General features: G+C 39.9%; 10 protein-coding genes and 1 non-coding gene across 15 annotated transcripts; 4 read left to right on the top strand and 7 right to left on the bottom strand.

Annotated features, from left to right (window-relative positions):
• Positions 1–146: 146 nt before the first annotated feature.
• Positions 147–2,501, bottom strand: LOC106383599 (D-amino-acid transaminase, chloroplastic-like). Its single transcript, XM_013823680.3, has 5 exons — positions 2,020–2,501; positions 1,693–1,739; positions 1,281–1,447; positions 523–1,193; positions 147–424 (listed from the first exon to the last, which is right to left on the bottom strand). Exons 1-5 carry the CDS (start codon positions 2,183–2,185, stop codon positions 330–332), a joined length of 1,146 nt encoding a protein of 381 aa, XP_013679134.3. The 5' UTR covers positions 2,186–2,501; the 3' UTR covers positions 147–329.
• On the bottom strand, positions 2,329–2,523 carry LOC125584718. The gene has a single exon (XR_007321627.1). It is a non-coding gene; the product is annotated as a U2 spliceosomal RNA (small nuclear RNA).
• Positions 2,524–2,567: 44 nt separating this feature from the next.
• Positions 2,568–3,988, top strand: LOC106387185. 2 transcript variants are annotated; one of them, XM_013827000.2, is made up of 5 exons: positions 2,568–2,761; positions 2,846–2,915; positions 3,056–3,241; positions 3,357–3,396; positions 3,722–3,988. In XM_013827000.2, exons 2-5 carry the CDS (start codon positions 2,913–2,915, stop codon positions 3,778–3,780), a joined length of 288 nt encoding a protein of 95 aa, XP_013682454.2. In that variant the 5' UTR covers positions 2,568–2,761; positions 2,846–2,912; the 3' UTR covers positions 3,781–3,988. The 2 variants fall into 2 exon arrangements, with proteins under 2 accessions (XP_013682454.2, XP_013682455.2); XM_013827001.3 differs by having other exon boundaries at positions 2,595–2,761; positions 2,843–2,915.
• A 1,294-nt stretch (positions 3,989–5,282) lies between these two features.
• LOC106385197 lies at positions 5,283–6,996 on the bottom strand. The gene is made up of 4 exons (XM_013825143.3): positions 6,543–6,996; positions 6,093–6,163; positions 5,747–6,008; positions 5,283–5,661 (listed from the first exon to the last, which is right to left on the bottom strand). Exons 1-4 carry the CDS (start codon positions 6,654–6,656, stop codon positions 5,467–5,469), a joined length of 642 nt encoding a protein of 213 aa, XP_013680597.2. The 5' UTR covers positions 6,657–6,996; the 3' UTR covers positions 5,283–5,466.
• Positions 6,997–7,327: 331 nt separating this feature from the next.
• Positions 7,328–8,392, top strand: LOC106441589 (early nodulin-like protein 1). 2 transcript variants are annotated; one of them, XM_048752245.1, is made up of 3 exons: positions 7,328–7,604; positions 7,746–7,859; positions 7,942–8,392. In XM_048752245.1, the coding sequence occupies exons 1-3, from the start codon at positions 7,456–7,458 to the stop codon at positions 7,964–7,966; spliced, it is 288 nt and encodes a 95-aa protein (XP_048608202.1). In that variant the 5' UTR covers positions 7,328–7,455; the 3' UTR covers positions 7,967–8,392. The 2 variants fall into 2 exon arrangements, with proteins under 2 accessions (XP_048608202.1, XP_048608201.1); XM_048752244.1 differs by lacking the exon at positions 7,328–7,604 and having other exon boundaries at positions 7,631–7,859.
• A 294-nt stretch (positions 8,393–8,686) lies between these two features.
• Positions 8,687–9,638, bottom strand: LOC106386741 (DNA-directed RNA polymerase subunit 5-like protein 1). The gene is made up of 2 exons (XM_013826550.3): positions 9,275–9,638; positions 8,687–9,197 (listed from the first exon to the last, which is right to left on the bottom strand). Exons 1-2 carry the CDS (start codon positions 9,482–9,484, stop codon positions 8,775–8,777), a joined length of 633 nt encoding a protein of 210 aa, XP_013682004.2. The 5' UTR covers positions 9,485–9,638; the 3' UTR covers positions 8,687–8,774.
• A 163-nt stretch (positions 9,639–9,801) lies between these two features.
• LOC106387184 (ubiquitin carboxyl-terminal hydrolase 23-like) lies at positions 9,802–13,572 on the bottom strand. Of its 2 annotated transcripts, XM_048752242.1 has the most exons (10): positions 13,103–13,561; positions 12,894–13,008; positions 12,686–12,796; positions 12,420–12,592; positions 12,019–12,342; positions 11,806–11,931; positions 11,201–11,701; positions 10,615–11,170; positions 10,322–10,406; positions 9,802–10,231 (listed from the first exon to the last, which is right to left on the bottom strand). In XM_048752242.1, the coding sequence occupies exons 1-10, from the start codon at positions 13,373–13,375 to the stop codon at positions 10,066–10,068; spliced, it is 2,430 nt and encodes an 809-aa protein (XP_048608199.1). In that variant the 5' UTR covers positions 13,376–13,561; the 3' UTR covers positions 9,802–10,065. The 2 variants fall into 2 exon arrangements, with proteins under 2 accessions (XP_048608199.1, XP_013682453.2); XM_013826999.3 differs by having other exon boundaries at positions 10,615–11,701; positions 13,103–13,572.
• A 145-nt stretch (positions 13,573–13,717) lies between these two features.
• On the top strand, positions 13,718–16,255 carry LOC106387183 (RNA polymerase II C-terminal domain phosphatase-like 4). The gene is made up of 8 exons (XM_013826998.3): positions 13,718–13,942; positions 14,066–14,220; positions 14,317–14,408; positions 14,488–14,606; positions 14,698–14,878; positions 14,980–15,269; positions 15,369–15,554; positions 15,635–16,255. The coding sequence occupies exons 2-8, from the start codon at positions 14,066–14,068 to the stop codon at positions 16,022–16,024; spliced, it is 1,413 nt and encodes a 470-aa protein (XP_013682452.2). The 5' UTR covers positions 13,718–13,942; the 3' UTR covers positions 16,025–16,255.
• Positions 16,256–16,618: 363 nt separating this feature from the next.
• Positions 16,619–17,677, top strand: LOC106385194 (cytochrome c oxidase assembly factor 6-like). 2 transcript variants are annotated; one of them, XM_022698058.2, is made up of 4 exons: positions 16,619–16,778; positions 16,880–17,017; positions 17,099–17,243; positions 17,422–17,677. In XM_022698058.2, exons 1-3 carry the CDS (start codon positions 16,695–16,697, stop codon positions 17,225–17,227), a joined length of 351 nt encoding a protein of 116 aa, XP_022553779.2. In that variant the 5' UTR covers positions 16,619–16,694; the 3' UTR covers positions 17,228–17,243; positions 17,422–17,677. The 2 variants fall into 2 exon arrangements, with proteins under 2 accessions (XP_022553779.2, XP_022553778.2); XM_022698057.2 differs by having other exon boundaries at positions 16,620–16,778; positions 17,416–17,677.
• LOC106386679 (transcription factor LRL3) lies at positions 17,480–19,772 on the bottom strand. The gene is made up of 5 exons (XM_022698121.2): positions 19,215–19,772; positions 18,957–19,109; positions 18,821–18,886; positions 18,608–18,742; positions 17,480–18,532 (listed from the first exon to the last, which is right to left on the bottom strand). Exons 1-5 carry the CDS (start codon positions 19,437–19,439, stop codon positions 18,143–18,145), a joined length of 969 nt encoding a protein of 322 aa, XP_022553842.2. The 5' UTR covers positions 19,440–19,772; the 3' UTR covers positions 17,480–18,142.
• A 526-nt stretch (positions 19,773–20,298) lies between these two features.
• On the bottom strand, positions 20,299–21,975 carry LOC106387181 (trafficking protein particle complex subunit 5-like). The gene is made up of 8 exons (XM_013826996.3): positions 21,813–21,975; positions 21,530–21,618; positions 21,365–21,428; positions 21,152–21,229; positions 20,970–21,046; positions 20,824–20,890; positions 20,633–20,740; positions 20,299–20,539 (listed from the first exon to the last, which is right to left on the bottom strand). The coding sequence occupies exons 1-8, from the start codon at positions 21,882–21,884 to the stop codon at positions 20,507–20,509; spliced, it is 588 nt and encodes a 195-aa protein (XP_013682450.1). The 5' UTR covers positions 21,885–21,975; the 3' UTR covers positions 20,299–20,506.
• Positions 21,976–21,990: the final 15 nt, after the last annotated feature.

The raw sequence follows: 21,990 nt of genomic DNA, 5'->3' as shown, positions 1-21,990 counted from the left end.
TAAAGAGAAAGTGGAGGAGACTGTAGGAGAAGAAAAGTCTTAACAAGGCTTTTACCACTTTTGTGGTGGACTTTTGTGACCACCACAACTTTGGAAAGACGGTAAAAATAGAAAAGAAGTGTGGGGAGTAGACGCTACACAGCACATGTCGGAAAAGGCCCCACTTACAAGTGAACATTTACATTTTACAACGTTGATTGGATACAAATGGAACTGTGTGTGGCAGGACACAATTGGATATAATCTCAAAATTACAATTAACAGCAATGCAATAAAACAAAACTAAACATAAGTTGATTGTTTTTGATAAGCAATGAGAATGGTTTGGCTCAGTAAGGAACATGCACACGAACAGAAGGTGGACCAGAGCTCATGTCTTCCAGCAACAGATCCAGTAGCGCATTGGTTATAGGACCTTCTTTCCCTAAGTCAGATAAACAACAAACCCATCTTTAATCAACAAGAACGTCAAAATTTTGATAAATGAAAGTGATTCTGCGCAGTGAAGCTTCTCAATCTTACCATCAGCAATAACTTCATCATCCCATTGAATCACAGGTTTGACGAGAACACCGCTCCCAAGAAGCATCATCTCATCAGCTTTCTTCCCATCTTCCACCGTAATATCCACAACTCTCACACTTTTAAGCATCCCCTTGCTTACAAGCTGTTCAGCGAGTGTAATCGTTCTCTTCGCCGTACACCCACTCAAAACTTTATCAAACCGTGGCATCACAAGCTCCTTATTAACGACAAACGCCACATTCATATTCGGACCTTCTGCTATAAACCCATCGTTATCCACCCAAATACCCGCATACGCTCCTTTAGCCTCAGCCTCCATTTGCGAGAGCGCGTTTGGGAGATAGTTGACGCTTTTCACTGTTGCGAACTCTGGAGGCTTGATGGGGATGGAGGATGTCACTACCTTGACACCTCTTCGGTCAACGGTGAAGTCCTTTTGGTAGACAATGGCGTAAAGAGATGGTTTGGGACATTGAGATGGAGATAGTGAGAAATCCCCTGGGCCAGCAGAGAGCCAGTATCTTAGAGAGCCATATCTACATCCAGAAACGCTCACGGTTTGGATGAGAATGCTTCTGATAGTTTCACGGTCGAAGGGAAGTGGAATCTTAGCCATGGATGCAGATCGTAAGATACGGTCAAGGTGCTGATCCAATTCATAGAGGTATCTGCGTTGGTTACAAGGTAAGGAAAGCAAAACTGAGATGATTGAGTAATAAGACTAATAAAGGTTTTGGATACTTTAAGTGACTGACCCTTTAATGACCATGGCGGTATCAAAGACTCCATGACCACGATGAACCATGTGATCATCCAACGGAAGAACCATAGCAGCTGGATCAGTTGTGATTCCGCCGACAACGCTTGAGTACATGGCCAAGAACTGTTTCCCTTTTCCTACTAGTTTCAGCCTCTCAACAACCTCGTACAACACCAAACACAGTTCAATGATATACACAATCAACGCCTCGAGAAACATAAACAGACAAGCAACTATGCCTCAATCATTACAGCACTACATCTATAATATATTTTTGACAAAACTGAGAACAAAGCCTGAATATGTCAATGACCAAAATGAGAGCAGCTTTGGTGATTCTTTCAGACATGATGGACGAGTAACAGACATGTAAAAGCAGAAAATGGAACAAAGAAACACAAAACTACCTCATTGCTGGACAGAACAGGAACATTCCACGAGTGAGAGCTCGAACCTGTACAAAAAAGGATTCAGATTTCTCAAAATCCCAATAAGACCATAATAAATCATCAATTCGAACAATTCTTTTTTTTTTTTTTTTTTTTTTTTTAATTCGAACAATTCTATGGTAATTAAAATAACAACTGATTTAACAAATCCCAATCCAGACAACAATGCCCAGAAAGGCCACGTAATCAAAGGTTAGAGACCGTGAAGTAAAAGTCGGAAGGCAGAGAATAATATATTTCATCACTAAGAAAACGGGTTGGTATAATATCACGCCAATTTCGAACCTGAGCACATGAGTGTCCTTCCTCGTGTACGAGGGAGTCGAAAGCCATGACGACCTGAAGAACATGGAGCTCGTGACAAAAAGTGGAGATTACAAGTGTTAACTGACGACAGCTCCGGCAAGAAACCGGCGATAGGCCCAGGGAATGAAACGAATCGAGATGTCATCTGAAATAGTGAGATGGAATTTGACTCAAAAAAGCATTATAGTTTAGGCCAGTCATTTGGGCCGAAAGACCCACTTCGATTTAATTCGCAGTCTGAATAATAGTTACGAAAGGCCCAAAATATAAAATTAAACTGGATTAGTGGCGGGATGAGCCAGCCCGTGCAGTAGTGCAACGCATGGGCGACTCGTAGAGACCCAGATAGCAAGCTATCTTAATGGACCTCCTCCCTTAAAAAATAGAGTTAATATCGTGTGACCCGATGGGCCACATATCAGATATTAAACTGATAAGAACAGATACTACACTTGATCTTAGCCAAAAGGCCGAGAAAGGTATGATTTGTTCAGACACCTCGCCTCTTCTTTTATACTACTCTTCATGCCTTCCATTCTTATTTCGTGGCCGATGTGGGACTTTTAAAAGAGTAACACAAGACAAATCAAAACACTCTTTTTCAGCTAGCGGGTTTAGACGAGGCTTAACTGACAAAGAGTCTTTCGTTCTTCGTTCTTGCCTTGTTCAGCTGGAGTCTGAGAAGAAGAAGCCAAACTTCCTCAGATTTTCCATTCTCGTGGTCAGTATCCTTAATTGATCTAGATCATTCGATTTCATTGTTATCTAATTCGAAAGTCTGAATCTTTTGGCGTCTGTGAAGCAGATTTCCCCCGGAAAGCAATCACAATCGGCTGCGGAAGAAGAGAGGATTGTTCAGTCGTTGTCTTGCCATGGTACTACTAGGTTTTAGTTTGATGGGTTTGATTTATCTTAGCACAGTCATCTTTATTCAATCGTTATATACTTATTTAGCTGGGAAAGTTGAGAGCTTTAGCCTTGGGACTGATTAGTCTGCGTTGATCTTGATTTGCAGGCCATGTATATCCGTGTGAAGCGCATGAAAGCCACTTACTTTATCCAATGCGATCCCACAGAGACTGTTTTGGATGTTAAGCAGAAGCTCTTTACCCTCATTGAGCAACCTGTTAGCAATCAGCGTCTCATCTTAATGTCTACCGAAGAAGTATTAGAGGATTCCAAGTCTCTAGCCGAGCAAAAGGTATCAAACATTCTGAATGTATCATATATTATATATGCAACAATTGTTCAAGTATAAAGAGCTACACCTTACTCATCTTGTTACTGCTTACTGTATTCTTTGTTTTGTTGTTCAGGTTGAGAATGATGCAGTCGTGGCTCTGACTTTGAGGAAAGGTACTTGACTCCTTATTTTCCTTTGCTCCTTGTAGTACTCTGGTTAATCTAGCGCCTTGTTTGGTATCTAGGTAGCCTGGACTGGTCGTAATGGAATATACATCTTGGTTAACTAGTAACCACGGTTTTTTATATGTTTCTTTGGTCTGTGAACCCCTTCAAACTCTATTGATTTGTATCGAGACTGTTGAAACGTGGCCATCTCTACAACCTTTGTGACTGGATATATCTGAACGTGGTTCTGTTGTTTATATCCCTTAGCTCTTATATTTAGCCCTCGTTAATTACAACAATTGTTATCATTGATTCATTCTTTCTTGTGCAGACGATGGCGACTTTGAGGAGGTTGACATTGCACAGCCCACCGACTTTTCTGTTGCATGATGGATGGAACAGGCTGTATCAGGAGAACCTTTTGCTTCAACAGGATAAAATATTGATGTTGTTAACACTTAACACGAGGAGGAGTCTATAAACGCTTCAAGTTGTATCTTTCTCTCTGCTTGTATCAATAACGCCTCTTTAGTTGTTACAAACAATTGTTGTAAGTAAAGATATTGAGATTTGGAAGTGCGAATTGCAGTTTGCGAGATTATAAGTTGTCAGTGAAGTCTTTCATGTTATCTCTCACATGTTTTCAATTGCTGCCTCTGAGGAGTTACAATGAACTAGAATATGAAGAGGAAGCAGAGCAGCTACGGATATCTATACATTTACTTCTGGGATTGTCTCAAGCAGACTCCAATGTTAGGCTTTGTAGCTTTAGAGCTCTTCCCTTAATATGGGACTCTTACATGCTTTGCAACATTGAATTGAACTCGCTTCTTACGTCTCAGTAGGTCTTTAGTTTCAGCAATTGGTCACAGCAGGCTGTAGATTTCATACTAGGTTATATTATTCAAACTCCTGAGTTGCAAAAAAGGATATCTAAATCCTAAGCTGCAATGCCCTTTTATTAGAAAGGCTGCTTTGCACTTATGAAGCTAACTTGTGTACTCGTTGCTTCATCTTCTCGCAACAAGATGCTCTTTTTGGCATGCCCAAGCTTCACCAAAGAAGCTGATATCTATGGCTAGGAGCTTGGGATCTGTTGAAGAATCTTTTAGTTCCATGATTACACAATTGATCAGAAGAATGTTCACCCATTAGATTATTTGCTGTTCTCAGAGAATATCCATTTTAGCCGAAAACTTTAATGGTCATGGATATCATTCCCTGAGATGGATGAGTGCATGTTTATATAGTAAGTATTTCAAATTCTAATAATGAAAATGATTTTCTATGATACATAGGACAGCTGAGCTTGATTATGTTATCTTATGAACCTGCAGGATACAGCTTATTGAGTTATACAGTTACCCTGGGCAAGTTGAAGCATTTAAAGATGTTATTATTCGTATCTATGGTATTTAAGCAACAAATCAGAGTGGCGCAGCGGAAGCGTGGTGGGCCCATAACCCACAGGTCCCAGGATCGAAACCTGGCTCTGATAAATGTATTTTTTATTTCTCTTTTTGTTATTTTCTGTTTTATATGCCATTTTCTGTTTTGTTTCCATTTCTGACACATACATATTCCATTCGAGGAAAGCAGTAGCTGCTTTTGGAAGAAAGAAACGGGCTGTGTCTTCTTTACATGGACCGATCCACATGGGAATTAGCTCAAACCATTTTGGATAAACTCTTAGCCTACACAGAATGGTACCTTTCCAGGCTCTTGTTTTCAACTCGGACTCAGTGCTTTGTCTTTGTGTTCGGTATACACGAAATGTTTCTTTTAAGACACGTCTGAACACTTTCTGACCGTTGGTCTTGTTCCTGGACATTTTGGATCGCTTTCTGTAAATTTGCTTAACGGCACATGTCCAATATACAAAATGTCTCTTCTAGTCTTCTCTAAGGCGCCACTTCAAAGAATTTGACAAGATTTTTCAAGTTTCAAGCCACAATTGGATAACGTTTTTTCAAAAGAGAAGATAAGCAAATGATGCAGCTAAATTGATGTGAAGCTGTATATTATATGTTACAAGATACGTTGACTTGCGGAAGAAGAAAAGTATTCTTTTGACTTTTAGACTCTGAGAGGTGCAACAGGATCTTGCCATGAAATTTTCCTCTTATTTGATCCGTTTTCTCCATTCCTGCAAGAAGACAGCTTCATCTCTTTCTGCTGCTGCATCTCGATGATGCTCATTCTCTTACTATCTTCCACTCTCATTCTTTCTTCACTATTGTTCCCTGCTTCTGTTTCTTCCTCTTCTTCTCCCTATAATCAATATAAGAGGTGTTCAAGGTACTAAAGACAAGTTGGTTTATTTGTCCACATTGGGAGAGTGAAAGATGGTGCTTACAGATATTTGGTTTAGATCAAACAACGGGACTCTTTTCTCAAGACTTGTTTTGGTTTCATTTCCCGTGTGGTTTAAGTCAGGAAGTGAAACATGTTTAACTTCTGCTTCACTTCTCTTACTATCAGGAGACACTTCAACTCGAACGATTTGCGTCTTACTCTTCTTCCCACCATTTGATCTTCCTCTGATCTTTTTAACACCTGGTGGCTGCTTAACAGGCTGGTCTTCTTGTCTCAAATGTCTGTATCTCCGCCGCAGAAATCTGATTAACAAACGTAAACACTTGAGAGAAAACAACATCAAAGACATAATAAAACATATTGTCAGGGAATGTAAGTATCTATACCTGACTTCGTCCAATAGTGTTGCCTTCCTGTTTAGCATAGTCTTTAACCTTTTTCTCATTGCTACAGTATCCTTTGTGTAATAAAACAAACAGCAACACGCGTTAAACTATATTAGATAGATCCAAGTGATCTTAAAGATCAGAGAAACAAACACTAGTCCTCTGATAATATGGACACAGCAAAAGACTCTTTTGATCAGTTTAAGACTAACAAAGATTTGCATAGCTACACATGACAAAACAAAGTAATAGTCTAATGTTTCATCTTTTTATTTAACACAAAAAAAAAACATAATCCAAATTTTTCAGGTGGAAACAGATCAAGGTTAAAAAAGCATATTTTGAGCAAGTCCTTTAGACATTCTCAGATCCAGAGACAGTATAGACCAGACCCATAAACTGAAACTTAATTTATTAACTCAAGAAAAGAAAAAAAAAAGGAGTTGGTACCATATGAAGTTCTTGATAGTCTTGCATAAGGCTATGATGCCTAAGTCTTACTTTCAGATCCTCACAAGGATTAAGGTTGGAGGTAGTGAACTCGGCGTGAGTTGGATTCATCATATGAACACAAGATGTGTGATTACAGAATCACTGAATGGAGATAGATGAAGAAAAAGTTCTTGAAAGAAGGAATGGGAAGAGAGAGAGAGAGAGAGAGGAAGGTTCTGGGTTTCGTGTTGTATTTCCAATATCAAGCTTATGAGAAGTCAGAGAAGGACAAAGAAGCAGAAAACAAGGACACATCATGTTGTTGTTAGTGTTGCTGTGAGAAAGGAAAATAAAATAAAAGCAAAACTGCTTTTCTTGGATGGGTTATGACTTATGACAGCAGTGATGAAGATGGAAGCAGACTTGTGCACTTAATTGGTGGTGTTGGGTCAAGAGAAAAGCTAACTTCTTTTTTCTTTCTTTTTTAAAAATTATCAACAACCACCTTCTCCTTTTATTTAAATGGAGTTTCGTTGAAGAAACCTTGAAGAAAACGTCTCTTTTTTTTTTTTTTTTTTTTTTTTTTTCTTGTGTTAAATTGTCCTCTGTACAAAAATAAACCATTCAAACTCTGGGTCCACTGAAAAAGAGACCGATGAGAATGGAGGTTGAGATATAAACTTCAGTCTTTATCAAGACAAGAAAGTCAGATGGTGGACGAGACAAAAAAAAGCGTGATAAGATTCGTCTTTTAAAGCTATATTATATACGGATTGTGCAGAAACTCTGACTTGACTGTGTGGAAACTGGTGCTGGGTTTTAGAGTTTTTATTTTCCTGTCACATGCATTCCATTTACTCTGCTTTAAGAAAAAAATAGTTTAAATGATTCTAGTGTGTGTGTTTTAATGCAGCGATGACCCGTCAATCTGATGGAGGAGGGTAAACGCAATAGTGAAAGTGTTTGGGTTTTGGTCACAATTAACACACAGCTCTCTGTAACGTTTAGCTTCTTTCATTTCACGAGCTTTGTTCTTGATGGTCACGTTTTGCTTCATGTAAGAGATTTGTTTGGATTCAAGTAAGCCAAGTAAGCAAAATATATATATATATATATATTTTTGGCGAATCCACAATACACACAAAAAACATCATCAAAAACTCACAATGTCTTCGCTTATGATATGTTATTTGTTTCTGTTGTTATGTTTGTTATGTGAAGGCAGGGAGATTCTAGTGGGAGGCAAGTCCAACACATGGAAAGTTCCAGAGTCTACAGAAGAAACACTAAACCAATGGTCAGAGAGAACACGATTCAAAATTGGAGATGCTCTCCGTAAGTAGTAGTTGATTTCACTTCACTATGGTTACATGGCCATGTTCTGTTTTCTCATATACTTCTTGTTTTCCTTCATTAGTGTGGAAATACAATGCGGAGAATGACTCAGTGATGCAAGTGAGTAAGAAAGATTACGAGAGATGCGACAGATCAGAGCCTATAAAAGGATACAAAGATGGTCACACGAAGATAGAGCTAAAGAGATCAGGTCCGTTTTACTTCATCAGTGGCGAAGATGGGCATTGCCAAAGAGGAGAGAAGCTTCTTGTTGTTGTCTTGTCTCCAAATCACAACAGAAGCTATACAGCTGATGCTCCTTTAACCACACCGGTCACAGACAAGGGAAGTGATCATGTTCTGATCAATCAAGCACAAAGATCCATTGCAACTGCTTGTTTAATTTTTCTTCTTCCATTAGTCCTTTTTGGTTTAGTCTTGTTACCTCTTTGATCATTGTAATGCAATCACTGCATGGAACAATGTAACATGACCCAATTTGGTTCAGACAATAAATTTTTTTTTTTTGTCAACTACCCATACAATTAGATCAAGTTCTTGACGAAAAGTTACTTCGAAGAGCACCTCCATCTGACCATATTTGATTTAAATGGGAAAATAATAAGCAGCTGATCATAACCTTCTTTGTTGGTGAGTCCGCACTGACATTCCTGCTCCTGTGGACATGAAACAAACTTCTCCTGTAAACTTTGAAAAGAATTAATCTCTGAAACGAAGACTGACCAGTCCACCGGATTTGTAGTCTACTAGATCTGAGCAGTCCGTCTCAAATACGACCGAGACAAGTGGAATTGCATATCTGAAAATAGTGAATTTTTATCCCTTATTATAACAAATAAAATAAAAACATTGAACAAGCAAGGTTTGTAAAAATCCAAATCCAAGATTACAAAACTAAACTGCATATCGATAGGTATAATAGTCCAAAGAAGTAGCATCACTTCTTCTAATCTTAACAACTTGTCCTCTCTTGAGTCCATAATATCTAGCAACAGGATCAGAGACAAGGATACGAGGAAGCTGCGTGTCTTGCACCGTGTACTTTTGAAGCAGTTCCTTCTTAGCTTGATTGTCAAGTACATAGTACTTGTTGATAAGTTTATGCTCAGTGATATTAGTCACCAACTCAGCTTCCTCAAAGACTTCAATAGTTAAAATCTTGTTGAGCTCTATAATAGCGTTCTTGGCTGCACCGGTTATGGGCTGTGGAACAACTATGATCCCTCGATTGACTTTATCGTCTCTCATCTTCATCACCACGTCTTTTTTAATGATTGGGACTCCCACTTTAGGACCTTCCGGGTAGAACACGTATATCTACACACCAGAGTCGAAAGATTTTGAGTATAAAGCTTTTCATTATGACTATGTTGTTTATTAAGTTAGATGTTTACCTTGTCATCTGGATTTGGTCCCTTGTCGGCTTTCACGAATAGAGCTTCCTTGTTGACTTTGTTCATAGCTTTGCAAAAGTTTTGAACGAAGTCTTCTCTTTTCAACTCTATGTCAGATTCTTCTATGTTGTAGCCTCTGTCCTTCAGCATCTGCAACACCGTGCGACGTACCTTGAAGACCCTCGTGATCTCATCCTCCCCCTCCGACATTGTCTTGTAAGTTTTTTTTTGAGTATTTTGTTATGCCGGCGAGTTAGTAAGAGATGAGCCTTCAAAAGAGGGTTTACTAGGGTTTAGGGGGCTCTATATCATGGTTTATATTTAACTCTTTGGATGTTCACTTATAGATCTGAATCTCTGATTCTGACACGACATGATTGTCTCTTTTCTTGCAATGCTAATGATAAAATATTATTTCATGAGGATATATTACTACAAGGTGTAATTATAGCAAGAACCAAACCTGTGGAGAGAATGAAAGATTGCATTACTAGAGGCTAAAACAGAACAAAACTTAAGAGGAAAAAGAGATGCACAAACATTATTGTTTCTTTTATTACAATGCTAATGCTAAAATGTTATTTCATGAGGATGAACCTGTGGAGAATCAAATATTGCATTACTAGAGACTAAAACAGAACAAAACTGAGGGGGAAAGAGATCACAAAACGATCTCCAATGTCAGTAGCCTCTCTCTCTCTTTTCCTCTGTTGTTACCATTACTTTCTGCCAAATACAGCAACAAGTGGATTACATATTCTTTTTTTTTTTATAGATTATGGATCCATTACTCATATCCGGAAGCCCGTCTTTGCGGTATTCATGCGTTGTGTCCATTTCTTCTTTGTATCTGTTTGTTGTTTCTTTGAAGCAATCATCTGGAACGGGTTTGGCCCTTTATACATCTCTTCTTTAATTCGTATCTTCTTTTTCTTCCCTCTATCATATTCTTCATCCCTGTCACATTCCAATACCATTGATGTGTTAAACCAACTGCCTAATGAAATTAACCAAATCCAAAGCAATGACATAAAACCTCAAACTCACCACTCATCTGCTACATAACCGATTCTGGTGCCTTCATTCATTCCCATCTTCTTAGAAGCCGAGACTTCTTCATCCCATTTGGCAACTGCAATGGTGATCAGACTTAACTCCATCAAAAACAATCACATAGACTAAGCTCTTTGAGGTCATAAATGAAGGTTTGATAATCCTTAAAAAGATTAAGAGTTGGAGAATGACAAGTGTTACCTCCTAACTGAGTTCGCTATCATTAGCTAGCACTAAGAATTACAAAAAAATTGAAATGTCATAAGATGAAAAAACGGAAAACTTACCAACTGTCTCCGGCAAACCCCGCGTGAGAATCGTCGGCTCATCTTTTTGCAACACGATTTGTTCATCTTTTGACGACTCTCTCTTTCTTTTGGCGATTTGGCTTGCTTTAGATAAGTCAGAACTCCTCAACGGTGGTTTTTGGTCTGACGCAAGAACGGCACCATTTTCATTAGTTCTCTCCTTGAGATCTCCAGTCGCAGAGCCAAGCAACATATTCCCATTACTATTCCTTCTCCTTTCATTATGGACACTGACAATGTTATCCTTCCCAGGCAAGCAAGAAGAGCCAGAAGCAACTTCGCTAGTTATCTCTGAAGTTGAACGCTCTTGATCTGTAGCTCCTTTCTTGGATCGGAGCTCCTCAGGAATAACCTTAACAGCACTTGATCTCCCCCTTTTCTGTTTCATCTTTTTGCGTACGCCAAGGGCCAGCTTAAAAAGTTTTAATCCCACCTGCAGGGTTTTTGTTTTACCCTTGCGAGTCTTTCTCGGTGTGGTGAGAGTCTCCTCATCTTTATTAGCTACAGAAGTAGGCAAGTTCACAAGAATTTGAGCGTTTCTGCTGCCATCCAGTAGAGGGGCAGCCTTCCCTGGTAGTGTCACGCATGGAGCCTTTATCTTCTCCTTTACCAAAGATCTTTCCCCATTAGCCTGTGATATTGGCAGTTCCTTCTGAAGGTTCTCTCTGGCATTTGAATCTTTCTGGGATAAGACGGCAGTAGCACTTAGACCATTTTCCCTCTTCAGGATCTCTTTTGCCTCTACACTGCTTGGGGGATCCTTCTGAGTCTCTTTGGCATTCAAATCTTTTCGGTTAAAGACAGCAGGAGCACCTTGATCACATGATCTCAAGGGTGCTCTACCATTGGCACCAAGACCGTTCAAAATAGATGCTTTCATGACTGTTGAACCACTCACTTGATCATTTCCGTTAGAAGATATAATCATAGAAGCTCTTGCTGTCGGAAGGCTCTCTTTCTTAACCATGGGAACCACATTCTTTGGGGCTGTGTTCTGTCTATCACGAACATAGAAAAGCATATACGCCTTCTGATTGAACACATTCTTCTCACTAACTTGCAAAACCTACAGCAACAATGTAACGAAGAACTTTACTACTAGACACGTCAACAAGCAGGTTATCAAACAAAAATTTTGCAACCCAAAGAACGTACAACACTGCTGCTTACCCTGTTATCATCAAGGGAGTACCACATGCCACTTGAAGTGCGAACAAAGCACGCATAGTGACCAGAATGAATACTTCGACCATAATGAACTAAGACACCATATAGAGTGTACTTTAAATTACCTTCCTGTTCAACACAAGTACGGCACTGTTATAAGGGAAACCATGAAGCTCAATGATTAAAAAAAAAAAATACAAGACGAAGTTTACTTACACAGGGACCACTGACAAAAGGTTTCATATCAACTGCAGAGGCAAAATCGACTTTCTTGTCGATCTTTTCGGATCTATGCGCTTCAAACCGCTTGAGATGTACAGTGAGAACATACGGCGCCTTAGAAACAGTCAGCTCTTTTGTAGCCTTAACTTTCTGCTTGCATCTTTCGCACTGGTAAACCTTTGCACCGTTATCTAAAAGCTCAACAGCAGTGAAACGCGTAAGCGCTCTCTGCAAGGAATCCGCCTTCGAAATGTCTAGACTCAAGTCAAGAAACGGATCAAACTTGTCAGAGCAATGTGAGCATTGCGCGCATTTCACCTGAATAAAAAAATACACAACATTAGAGAACGGTGCTTAGGCAATTTTGATCTTTATCATAGAGGTTGTTACTTTACCCGACTACGGAGGCTACCACCGAATATTTTGTGAACCAAGCTGCTCCTGTAAGCATCAGAGGATTCGCTTGACACACCAGACGGCAGACTGCACTTGTGCATGCACTCTAGGAGATTGATCATGTACTCATGAGCATCTTCCTGCCGACAGTTTCTGAAGTTTCTCGAAACGCCTAATTAATTAAGCAGTTGAAGAATCCTCATTAGTCTGATTAGTAATTGGCATACTAAATAGTGCAAAGCAGACAAGGTCTGAAGAAGCATACATCGCAGGTTTGAGACCAAATATTTCGGTGCTAGTATTTTGCCAGTGGCTTGAAGGGCATTCCTCACATGCTTCTGCATTGCACATAAAGCACAAAACCCAGCCACGTGGCCTACACAAAACGATTTGATATGAACATTGTATCAGATACTGAATAAAGGACTTGCCACACACAGAAACTAATCAAACAGCATCTAAATGCAACTTACAGCGTTTCTCATGGCCAACATCATGCAGGTAAGCAGCTAATGGCTCCGTGTATGTCAAACATTGTAATACCGAATTAAGAAAACATGTATTCCCGAGATTCTCCAAACCAGCACCCTACAAATCAAACAAAACCAAAAAAGTAAATGTCTTTCCATCGATCACAAAGTTCGCATGAAAACGAAAGAGAGGGAAGGCTAAGCAAACTCACGATTTTGCGGATCGTTCTATTAAAAGTAAGCTCCCGATCTAATCCATTCTCCAACAGATCAGACCCGTCTCGCTTCTTAAAGGACTGTGAGGAGAAGAAGGCTTGCTTGTTGGCAGAGGAGGAGCTGGGATTCAAAGTCTCAATCTTGAAATCGGATTTACCGTTAGAGAAGCCATTGAAGGGCTTCCTCGCGGGGTGAAACTCGATCTTTCTAAAGACGGCTGAAGCTGAAGAGGACGAAACGGCGCTGGATCCGTTACTCAAAGCCTCCATTCGGCAAAATCTAGAGGAATCGAGGATTCGAGTTAAGACAAGACACACGGTTTTGTGATTTTGTCGGGAGTGAAGAAAAAAAACTGTGTAGAGAACGATGATAAAGACGATAGCTTTTACGGCTAATTTCGAAAAGAGAGTGGTCCGAGTGGCAGCTGCAACGCGCTATTAAACCCTAGCAAAGACCCATCCCGACAATACTTTCTGCCACTTGTGTTTTTTTCATACAAAACAAAACAAAGGACACGAGCTTCTGTTTCTGTTACGGTGGTCTATACCGCGCCGGATTATCACCCGGTCAACGCAAAAAAGTATTATATAGAGTGGACTTTAAGTTGGGTTTGCGTTTACTAATGAGCCCAAATTAAAAGCCCATTTAATATGAAAAAGTTTTACTATGGGCCCTTAACGAGCCTCATTTACATAACCACCTGGCGCTCGTGAAATATCAATCGGAGCAACCACTTCACTGTTAAACACCGTCGTCGAGGCGTATCTCCTCCTCCGTCGTCAAAACCTAATCCCGATTTGAGTGTTCTCTCGCCATTGGCGGACACCAAGTAGAAGGTGTTCTTCCGTACTCTTCTTTCATACGTTTCGTTTCTCTGCGATTTCAATTTCGCAGTTCCATTCATTTGTTTGTTTATGATTTAGGTTTTAATCAATTTGTGACTTGTGAGTGGTTTTCAGATGAGTGTGGCGAGTGATTCACCAGTGCATTCTTCCAGCAGCGATGATCTTGCTGCCTTCCTTGAAACCGAGTTGGACTCTGACTCAGATTCTTCCTCTGAGTCATTTCCCATCGAAGAAGAACCGGAGGATGATGCTGAAGTTTCCAATCATAGGTTCAATGCTTGTTTTTTTTTCATATCTGAATCTTAAAGCACTAGTCTTTTAGTGTGTGTACTTTCTCCATAACATGTTTCTCAATCATCTTTTAGGTTAAAGAGACGAAAACTAGACCATCTAGAAACCGTGGATGAAGACGAGATTGAGGAAGTAGCTTCTGTGAAGTTTTCACAAGAAATCTCAGGTGAAAGTCTTTCTCTTTAACCTTACTTTGTATCTCTGTTATCTGTTCTTCTAACATTCGAATTTGCTATTGCTTGCAGAAGCATCCTCAAGCAAGTTACCATGCCAACACCCAGGCACTTTTGGAAACATGTGCATTGTTTGTGGCCAAAGAGTGGAAGAAGAAGAAACTGGTATTTCATTCACTTACATACACAAGGTATGCCAATCTATTCAATTTTCTTACTAGTTTCATTAGAGCGTTGCTTTAGCTATTGTTAATGAGCTTTGGGGAAATCTGTTTTCTTTAGGGTATAAAGTTCCATGAAGATGAAGTAACCCGGATGCGTGATATAGATATGAAAATGTTGCAAAGCCAGCGGAAGTTATGTTTAGTTCTTGATCTAGACCACACTTTGCTTAACTCAACCGTACTTAGGGACCTGAGACCAGAGGAGGAATACTTGAAAAGCCTTACACATTCTCTTCAAGGTAATACACCTAAATCTTTTGTTTGTTTGCCTTTTGTGTTTTTCCACCTAGATGTTTGCATGTGTTATACAGTTCTAGTAAGTTTGTTTTGCTGATCTCAGATGTTTCTGGTGGCGATCTCTTCATGTTGGAGTTCATGCATATGATGACCAAATTAAGGCCGTTTGTTCATTCGTTTCTAAAAGAAGCCAGCAAGATGTTCGTATTGTATATTTACACAATGGGAGATAGGCCATATGCACGACAGATGGCGAAGCTGCTGGACCCAAAAGGAGAGTACTTTGGGGAACGGATCATTTCTCGAGATGATGGCACGGTGAGACATCAAAAAAGTTTAGATGTGGTGCTGGGACAAGAAAAAGCTGTTCTGATTCTTGACGATACAGAGAATGTAAGTTTTTTTTGCCTGCTTTGCCAATTCTTCATGTTAATTATAATCATGATATTCTTGTCTTAGATTAGATGTTCTGATACTTGGTTTGATGCGCAGGCATGGCCAAGTCATAAAGACAATCTGATCGTGATAGAGAGGTATCACTTTTTTGCGTCAAGCTGCAAACAGTTTGACCACAGATTCCAGTCTCTCTCGCAGCTGAAGAGCGATGAGAGCGAACCAGATGGGGCGCTTGCCACTGTTCTTAAAGTCCTTAAGCAAACGCATAGTCTGTTCTTCGAGGTATGCTCAATAATCAATATATAAAAATGAAAAACTTTTCTCTTGTCTGGATTGCTTTCTGATAACAACTACCTTTTCAGGATGGAGGAGAAGACTTATCCGGCAGAGACGTGAGGTCATTACTGAAGCAAGTGCGTAAAGAGATACTTAAAGGATGTAAAGTGGTGTTCAGTCGAGTGTTTCCAACGAAGTCTCAGGCCGAGGATCACCCGCTGTGGAGGGTGGCTGAGGGATTGGGAGCCACGTGTGCAACGGAAGTGGATGAATCTGTAACACACGTGGTGGCAATGGATGTGGGAACAGAGAAGGTTCGTTGGGCGATAAGAGAGAAGAAGTTTGTGGTGCATAGAGGATGGATAGACGCAGCGAATTACCTGTGGAAGAAGCAGCCAGAAGAGAACTTCGGGTTGGAGCAGCTCAAGAAGCAAGGAGCGGAAGAAAAGAGCGATGATGTACCACTTGAAAAGTAAGTAGACTGAGGAAGAAACAGATAACCTAATGTAATTGGATTTTGATTATGAAAGTACTTCGAAACAAAGCAAGTTCTTAACAAGAGACTAGTTTGGAGTCCAACCAATGTCTGTGTTAGAGCTGGCATTCGGCTCAAACCGAACTGAGAATTTTTGTTTTTTGGTTTGACATCCGGTTCTGCCAAGAACTGTTAAGTGAGATTAAAAGATTCAGTATGCTTTTTGGTCTGATACTTGTAAACCAAATGGTTCGATAAACATCAACTAAATAAACTGAAATTAACCGAATTGTACCAAATTTCACCAATAAGTTATCAGCCAGATAAACCGAGGAATAAAACGATTTCGATTCAGTTCAGAATACAATATAAAATCCAAAACCGAACTTTATAAACTGAGTATCAAACCGAACTGAACCAAAATATAGTTCGGTTTAATTCAGTGGCATTTTTAAAAACTGAAAAAATCAAAAAAACCGATCGAGTAAACCGACCAAAAAACCGAAAAACCGAATGCCCATGTGTTCTCTACCGACTAGTTTGTTGGGCCGAAACAGCCCGTCTATTAATGAATAGTGGCCCACATCCATAATCTAATTAATTGTTTTCTCTTTTTTTCTGGTTGCTCACGTCGACCGGCTCTCGTTTCTTCTCACCGTCGCTTGCTAAACATGGTGCTCGATGCTTATGCTTCGGCAAACCCTAATCTGGTTCACGAGGACGTTCTTCAGAAATCTAGAGATGCGTGCTACAAGGTCAGTTCTATTCCTACTCCCTTGTAGTTGTTGCGATCGATTGCGAGATGGGTGATTAGGGTAAATCGTTAATGGTGTCGAGTGATCACTAATTTTTGCAGGCAAGAGATGCTTTTTACACATGTCTGGAGAAGGAGTCTGGTAAGAAACCCACTGAGATCGCGTCCGTAGGTCTTCTCTACCCTAAAGAGTGTAGCCTTTCCAGAACCGAGTTCGTCAAGAGCTGCCGCTCTTCCTGGGTATCTTCTGTTTCTCTCTCACTCTCTCAGTTCCTTTTATGGGGTTGATTTGATCTAATGGATGTAATAAAAAAAATGAAGGTGAAGCATTTCGATAGGGAGTACTGTCGGAACAAGAGAGTTCAAAGGCTGCTAGATGATGGAGATGAGAGGAAAGGTCCAATGTCACTCCCTCAGCCTTACACTTTCAAGCCTTCTCCTTCTACTTAGATCCCTTCCTTTCCTGGTAACAACGCAATATTTTTACTTTGTTTCTCTATCTGTCCTTATATGACTTCTGTTTAACTCTCTGTCTTCTCACCATTGTTTAGCTGATCAAGATTTGACCTTGTCTTTGATTACATCACATCATGTTTTCGCTCATTCTGGGAAGTTTTTGTTTTGTCTTTGTTGTGTAGTAAGAGGAAGAGGAAGATCACTGAGTAATCCCTTGGTAGCACTTACTGTTCCTGAAGCATAGGACTCATTTTCTTTGCCGACTTTTTTTTTTAATATCCCTTAAAAGTCTTGTCTTTATTTGAGTTTGTAAGCCTACAACATGGGAATAATAAAGTTGTGCTTTTGAAGGAACCTGATTCTTCTTTGCCTATTATCTATTGCTCGCAATCTGCAAGCATTTAGTTTACAGTATACTGATATATAAATGATTATTTTGTTTAATGAGTCTGCTGAATCAGTAAGTCATCTATATACTTGGTTTGTTCCAAACTGGTCTGGAAACTTAGAAGTGTTTACTTATGTATCTTCCTCTGCCTCTCATGTATAAGCCCTATTCTCACAAATGGTATTCAAATAATGAACTTGAGCCTGAATATAATAAATTGTAGAAAGTGGGGAGCTTCAACTTGGATAGAATATTATACTGGTTCAGGTTACATTCGATTGCCCAAACGGTAGCAACGTTGACAAAAAGTAGTGGGACGCAATGTCTCTTAGTTTTCGGTCCCACCACCTCTGTTCTGTATGGTTTCTGCCTTGTCGGTTATGTTAGTTGTTGTACATGTTGTAAATTAAGTATTTTTTATTATTTAATCCTTAACAGTGAAAATAGCAGATAGATAATGAATATTAATGTTTGACTTTAAATGGAAAAAAAAATGAAGAAACAATGAGAGATCCTATGGTTTAGGCCTTGTTGGAGGCAGAGACATCATCCATAGGGGAGGAGGCTTCAGGTGCAGCTGCTACTACTACATTTGCCTCCTCTGTTGCTACGACATTTGAGGTAGGGTTGAAGAGAGCTCCACGAGAGTGAGCAGATGAAGATGACATAGCAGTTGCGAGAGCGATGGGCATAAGACAAAGCCCCTTCCCTTGAAGGTACTGCATTGCTGATCCCATGTCTTCTTCCATCAGTTTCGCCACCCTCTGTTCCGTTGTCCTTAGGCTCTCATTGGATGATCCTGTTGCGTTTCCATTCCCATTTACTACACCATTGGATGATCCTGTTGCGTTTCCATTCCCATTTACTACACCATTGGATGGTACGGAGAGTGCGTTGAGCCGTCCTCCTACCTACGTTACCAAAAACCATGATGATGTTTGGTGCTATGTCACTTTAAAAAGGCATTAAGGGACTTAGAAACTGACATCAGAGGTGAGACCATTGAGGCGTGGACGAATTCCCCCTGCAGCTCCCAATCTGCTCATGCTTAGTACTTTGACTTGAAGCTGAAGGAATCTAACATACTCTATGATCTCATCCAGCATTGATGCCTTGTCCGTCTGCATTACATCATCAACCAATTCGGTTATTGTCCAGATTCAGACAGTCACTTGTAAAATCATGATAATATTGAGTACCTTGTTGGTGTTGGGAACCAGTTCTTGGAGAGACTTCATCCTCTCTGCAATGCGTTCCCTTCTCAACTGCCACAAAACAATACAATCAGAAACACAAACAGAGAGGAGATGGGAGTTAAGTGAACAATGGAGATACCCGCTCAGCAATGCTGTGAGGATCGGTGGCTTGGCCTCTCCTGGCTCGCACCCTCGGCTTTTGGCGGGCCACAGGTGGGCTCGTGGTGGTCGACACTGTCCCTTGTGCATGCTGCAACCCATCTTGGCTACCCGTTGTTGGACCACCAGACTCCTGACATTGACAAACAACAACACAAAAGATGTCATTTGAGGAATCATAAACATTAATACATTTTGGTGTTTTGGTGTTTTGTAATGTAAGGTAATAGTTTGGTGCCTGAGGTTGATGGAACTTGTCGGGGACGGTGAGAGCGTGGAGGAGTGAATGCGGCGGAGGAGAAGGGGGAAGAGATGAGCCCCAGGGAGGAGGAAGAGAGGAAAGCATTGACATGGAGTCATGGAAGAAACCGTTACTGTTTTGGTTTATGAACTCCCCCTTTCCTTCTCCATTCCCCTTCTCCATCTCTTCTTGTCTTCTGTCTTTCTTCCTTTGCTTCCTCATGCATTTTTATCCTCGTTTTTAATTATTGTTTTAAATTTTAATTTTTCAATTTTCTGGCCGTTTCGTTTTCTTTTTAGAATATTTATTTACTCCCTTAGGTATGTATTTGGGATGTTTAATATGAGTTTCGAATCTCTCAAATATATTATCTCACAAAAGTCGTACGTAGCCGGCCTCTTTTTATATTTGCTTTTGTTGTTCAATTTTTTTTTAGAACAATTTGCTTTTGTTGTTAATAGTCCTAAAATCCAAATCTTGATTTACTCGAATCTGCATAAAATCGATTGTACATTATTTTTGTTTATATTTTTTATAACATTTATAAACACATCACATTTTAATAAACATTTTGCCCTTTTGAATGAATAAAATGTTCCTTGTTTTGCAGTTAGTTGTTAAAAATGTGATATTTGCATTTGTTAAAATGTGATATTTATGCAAATCCCAAGACAATAACATAAGGAGAGTTGAATAAAAGGGCCAAACAAACCCACATAGAGAAGCCTTTAAAGGTTTGTAATTCTTTTGTAACCGGTGGTGATTGGCAAAGAGACAGATGGATGATGTGAATGGTGTTACCGTGAAGAAGTTCAAGGCGGGGGATGCAGTGCCGGTTAATGCTACCAAGGAAGTGTATGCTTCTCTCTTTACTTCCTCCAAGAAGAAGTCTGATTTCAGAGAGACTTACTCTTGCAGGTCACTCTCACTCGGCAGGAACTGATTTGATATCACTTGTTTTCTTTGTAATTGCACTGAACACATTGATATATCAATCTGCTTTTGTAACTTCTACACTGGATAATGTCATGTTTTAACTCTGGTTACGCAATTGGCATAACCATGTTTGCATACACTGTTCTAAAACTGGTAAACTGTTGTATCAGCTAGAATTGTAACAAGAGGGTACGTATGTAGTTTACATCAATCAACGGACAAGGCTTTGCAGCTCAATTCAAATGGTTATAGTATACGTTAAACCAAAACATACAGGCAAGACTTGCACAAGCAGTTCACATAAAGGCAACAGCTCCAAGAACATGATGTGGCAACTCGTACAAAGAGTGCACTCATTGGCTTAGCCGTGCCTCTCTTTTAAGCACCTGTGCAGCATGGATGGAAGTAGGTAAACCAGGTGAGAGATTGAGCTTCTCAAGGTAAAGATAAATCATATAGAGAGATGTAGAGATACTAACCTCATCAGCAAACTTGATCAAAATGGTAGTCCGAGGACGTTGTTGTCCTTCAATGGGTACAAAATGAGCCGTTACCACAGCAGGAAACCCTGCGTTGTCCAAAACTCCCTGCATAGAGAAGATGGGCGGCTGCCTCATTGCCCACTTCTTAAACCATTTATATTTCATGAAAATGCCAAGATAGCACTCACCTTCACTATGCCGGCCACAAACGCCCCGCAGTTGAATGTTCCCATGTCTTTTGGAATCGAAATGAACCTACACTTTCACATTTTTTTTTATCAGTTCTCTCGCCTTTATCTCGAGTGTTAATGGAAAGAGCTGGAGGAATCTAAACCTGTTGACGAGAAGCTCCTTTTCACTGATCATGTACTCATCTTCATGTTCTGTTCCTTTTTCAAGTGAATCAGCAACCTAATGGCATGTTCATTAAAGCGCTAGTCAGGATCCAGAAACACTCATGTCCACAGAAAAACTCTTAACAACTAATTAAATTTTTGAAAATCACCACTCACTCACCTTCCCAAACAACACCTTCCACACGGTGCTGTGGACGAAAGACAGAATCCCTAGTAACCGTGTCTCTCTTCTGTTACCCTGATACAATATGAGAGAAATATATCCATAGAATCGTCACTGAACTCTGCATTGCTAAACTTATATGAAAGGACACATTGACTTTTCAGTCTTTCAGACAAAAAGTCTCAGACATTTTGGTAAAGCAAAACGTACCTTCTCTCGGTTGCAAAGAAGCTCCAAAACTCGAGATCCAACTGCATACCCAGCATCCTCTAGTCTGCGAGAGAGTCAACATTACCAAGAACAAAAACACATTGTTAGAATGTGAATGATTCAGACTAAAAAAAAGAAAGTAAAGATCATATCTTGTTTGCTCACCTTCTTTCAAGTTCAGCAATGTTGTCAACCTGGGTTTGATTGTACTGAACTAGCTCCGAGAATAAGAATGCAAACGCGCTCAAGCTCACCTGCAATGCACGTAGAGTTTCAAAGCCACTAAAAATTTCAGAATTAAACGATCGCCACAAAAGAGATCAGATCGTAAGCCGAATCGAATGAATGTTCTCATTTCCAATACTCTCGGTCCAGTATCTTGATTTTCCGAGAAAATGTCTGAGATTGAAGAAGTAAAGCGGATCTAGAGGGAGAGCGAGAGATATACCTCTTGTTTGCCTTTGCTGAGTGGCTTGTCAAGGACGTTAGAGTACTGCTTCATTTTCCCTACTCCGATCATCTTCTTCTTCGCTTTTCTGAACCCTAAACAAACACAGATTCTTTCTTGTTTTTTTTTTTCTGGGGAAATTTACGCTTTTCCGGGAAAAGAATCTGTTTTATTACAG

Source organism: Brassica napus, chromosome C3 (genome assembly GCF_020379485.1).
Source record: "Brassica napus cultivar Da-Ae chromosome C3, Da-Ae, whole genome shotgun sequence".
NCBI classification, from domain to species: domain Eukaryota; kingdom Viridiplantae; phylum Streptophyta; class Magnoliopsida; order Brassicales; family Brassicaceae; genus Brassica; species Brassica napus.
This window is presented reverse-complemented; position numbering and strand designations above follow the sequence as displayed.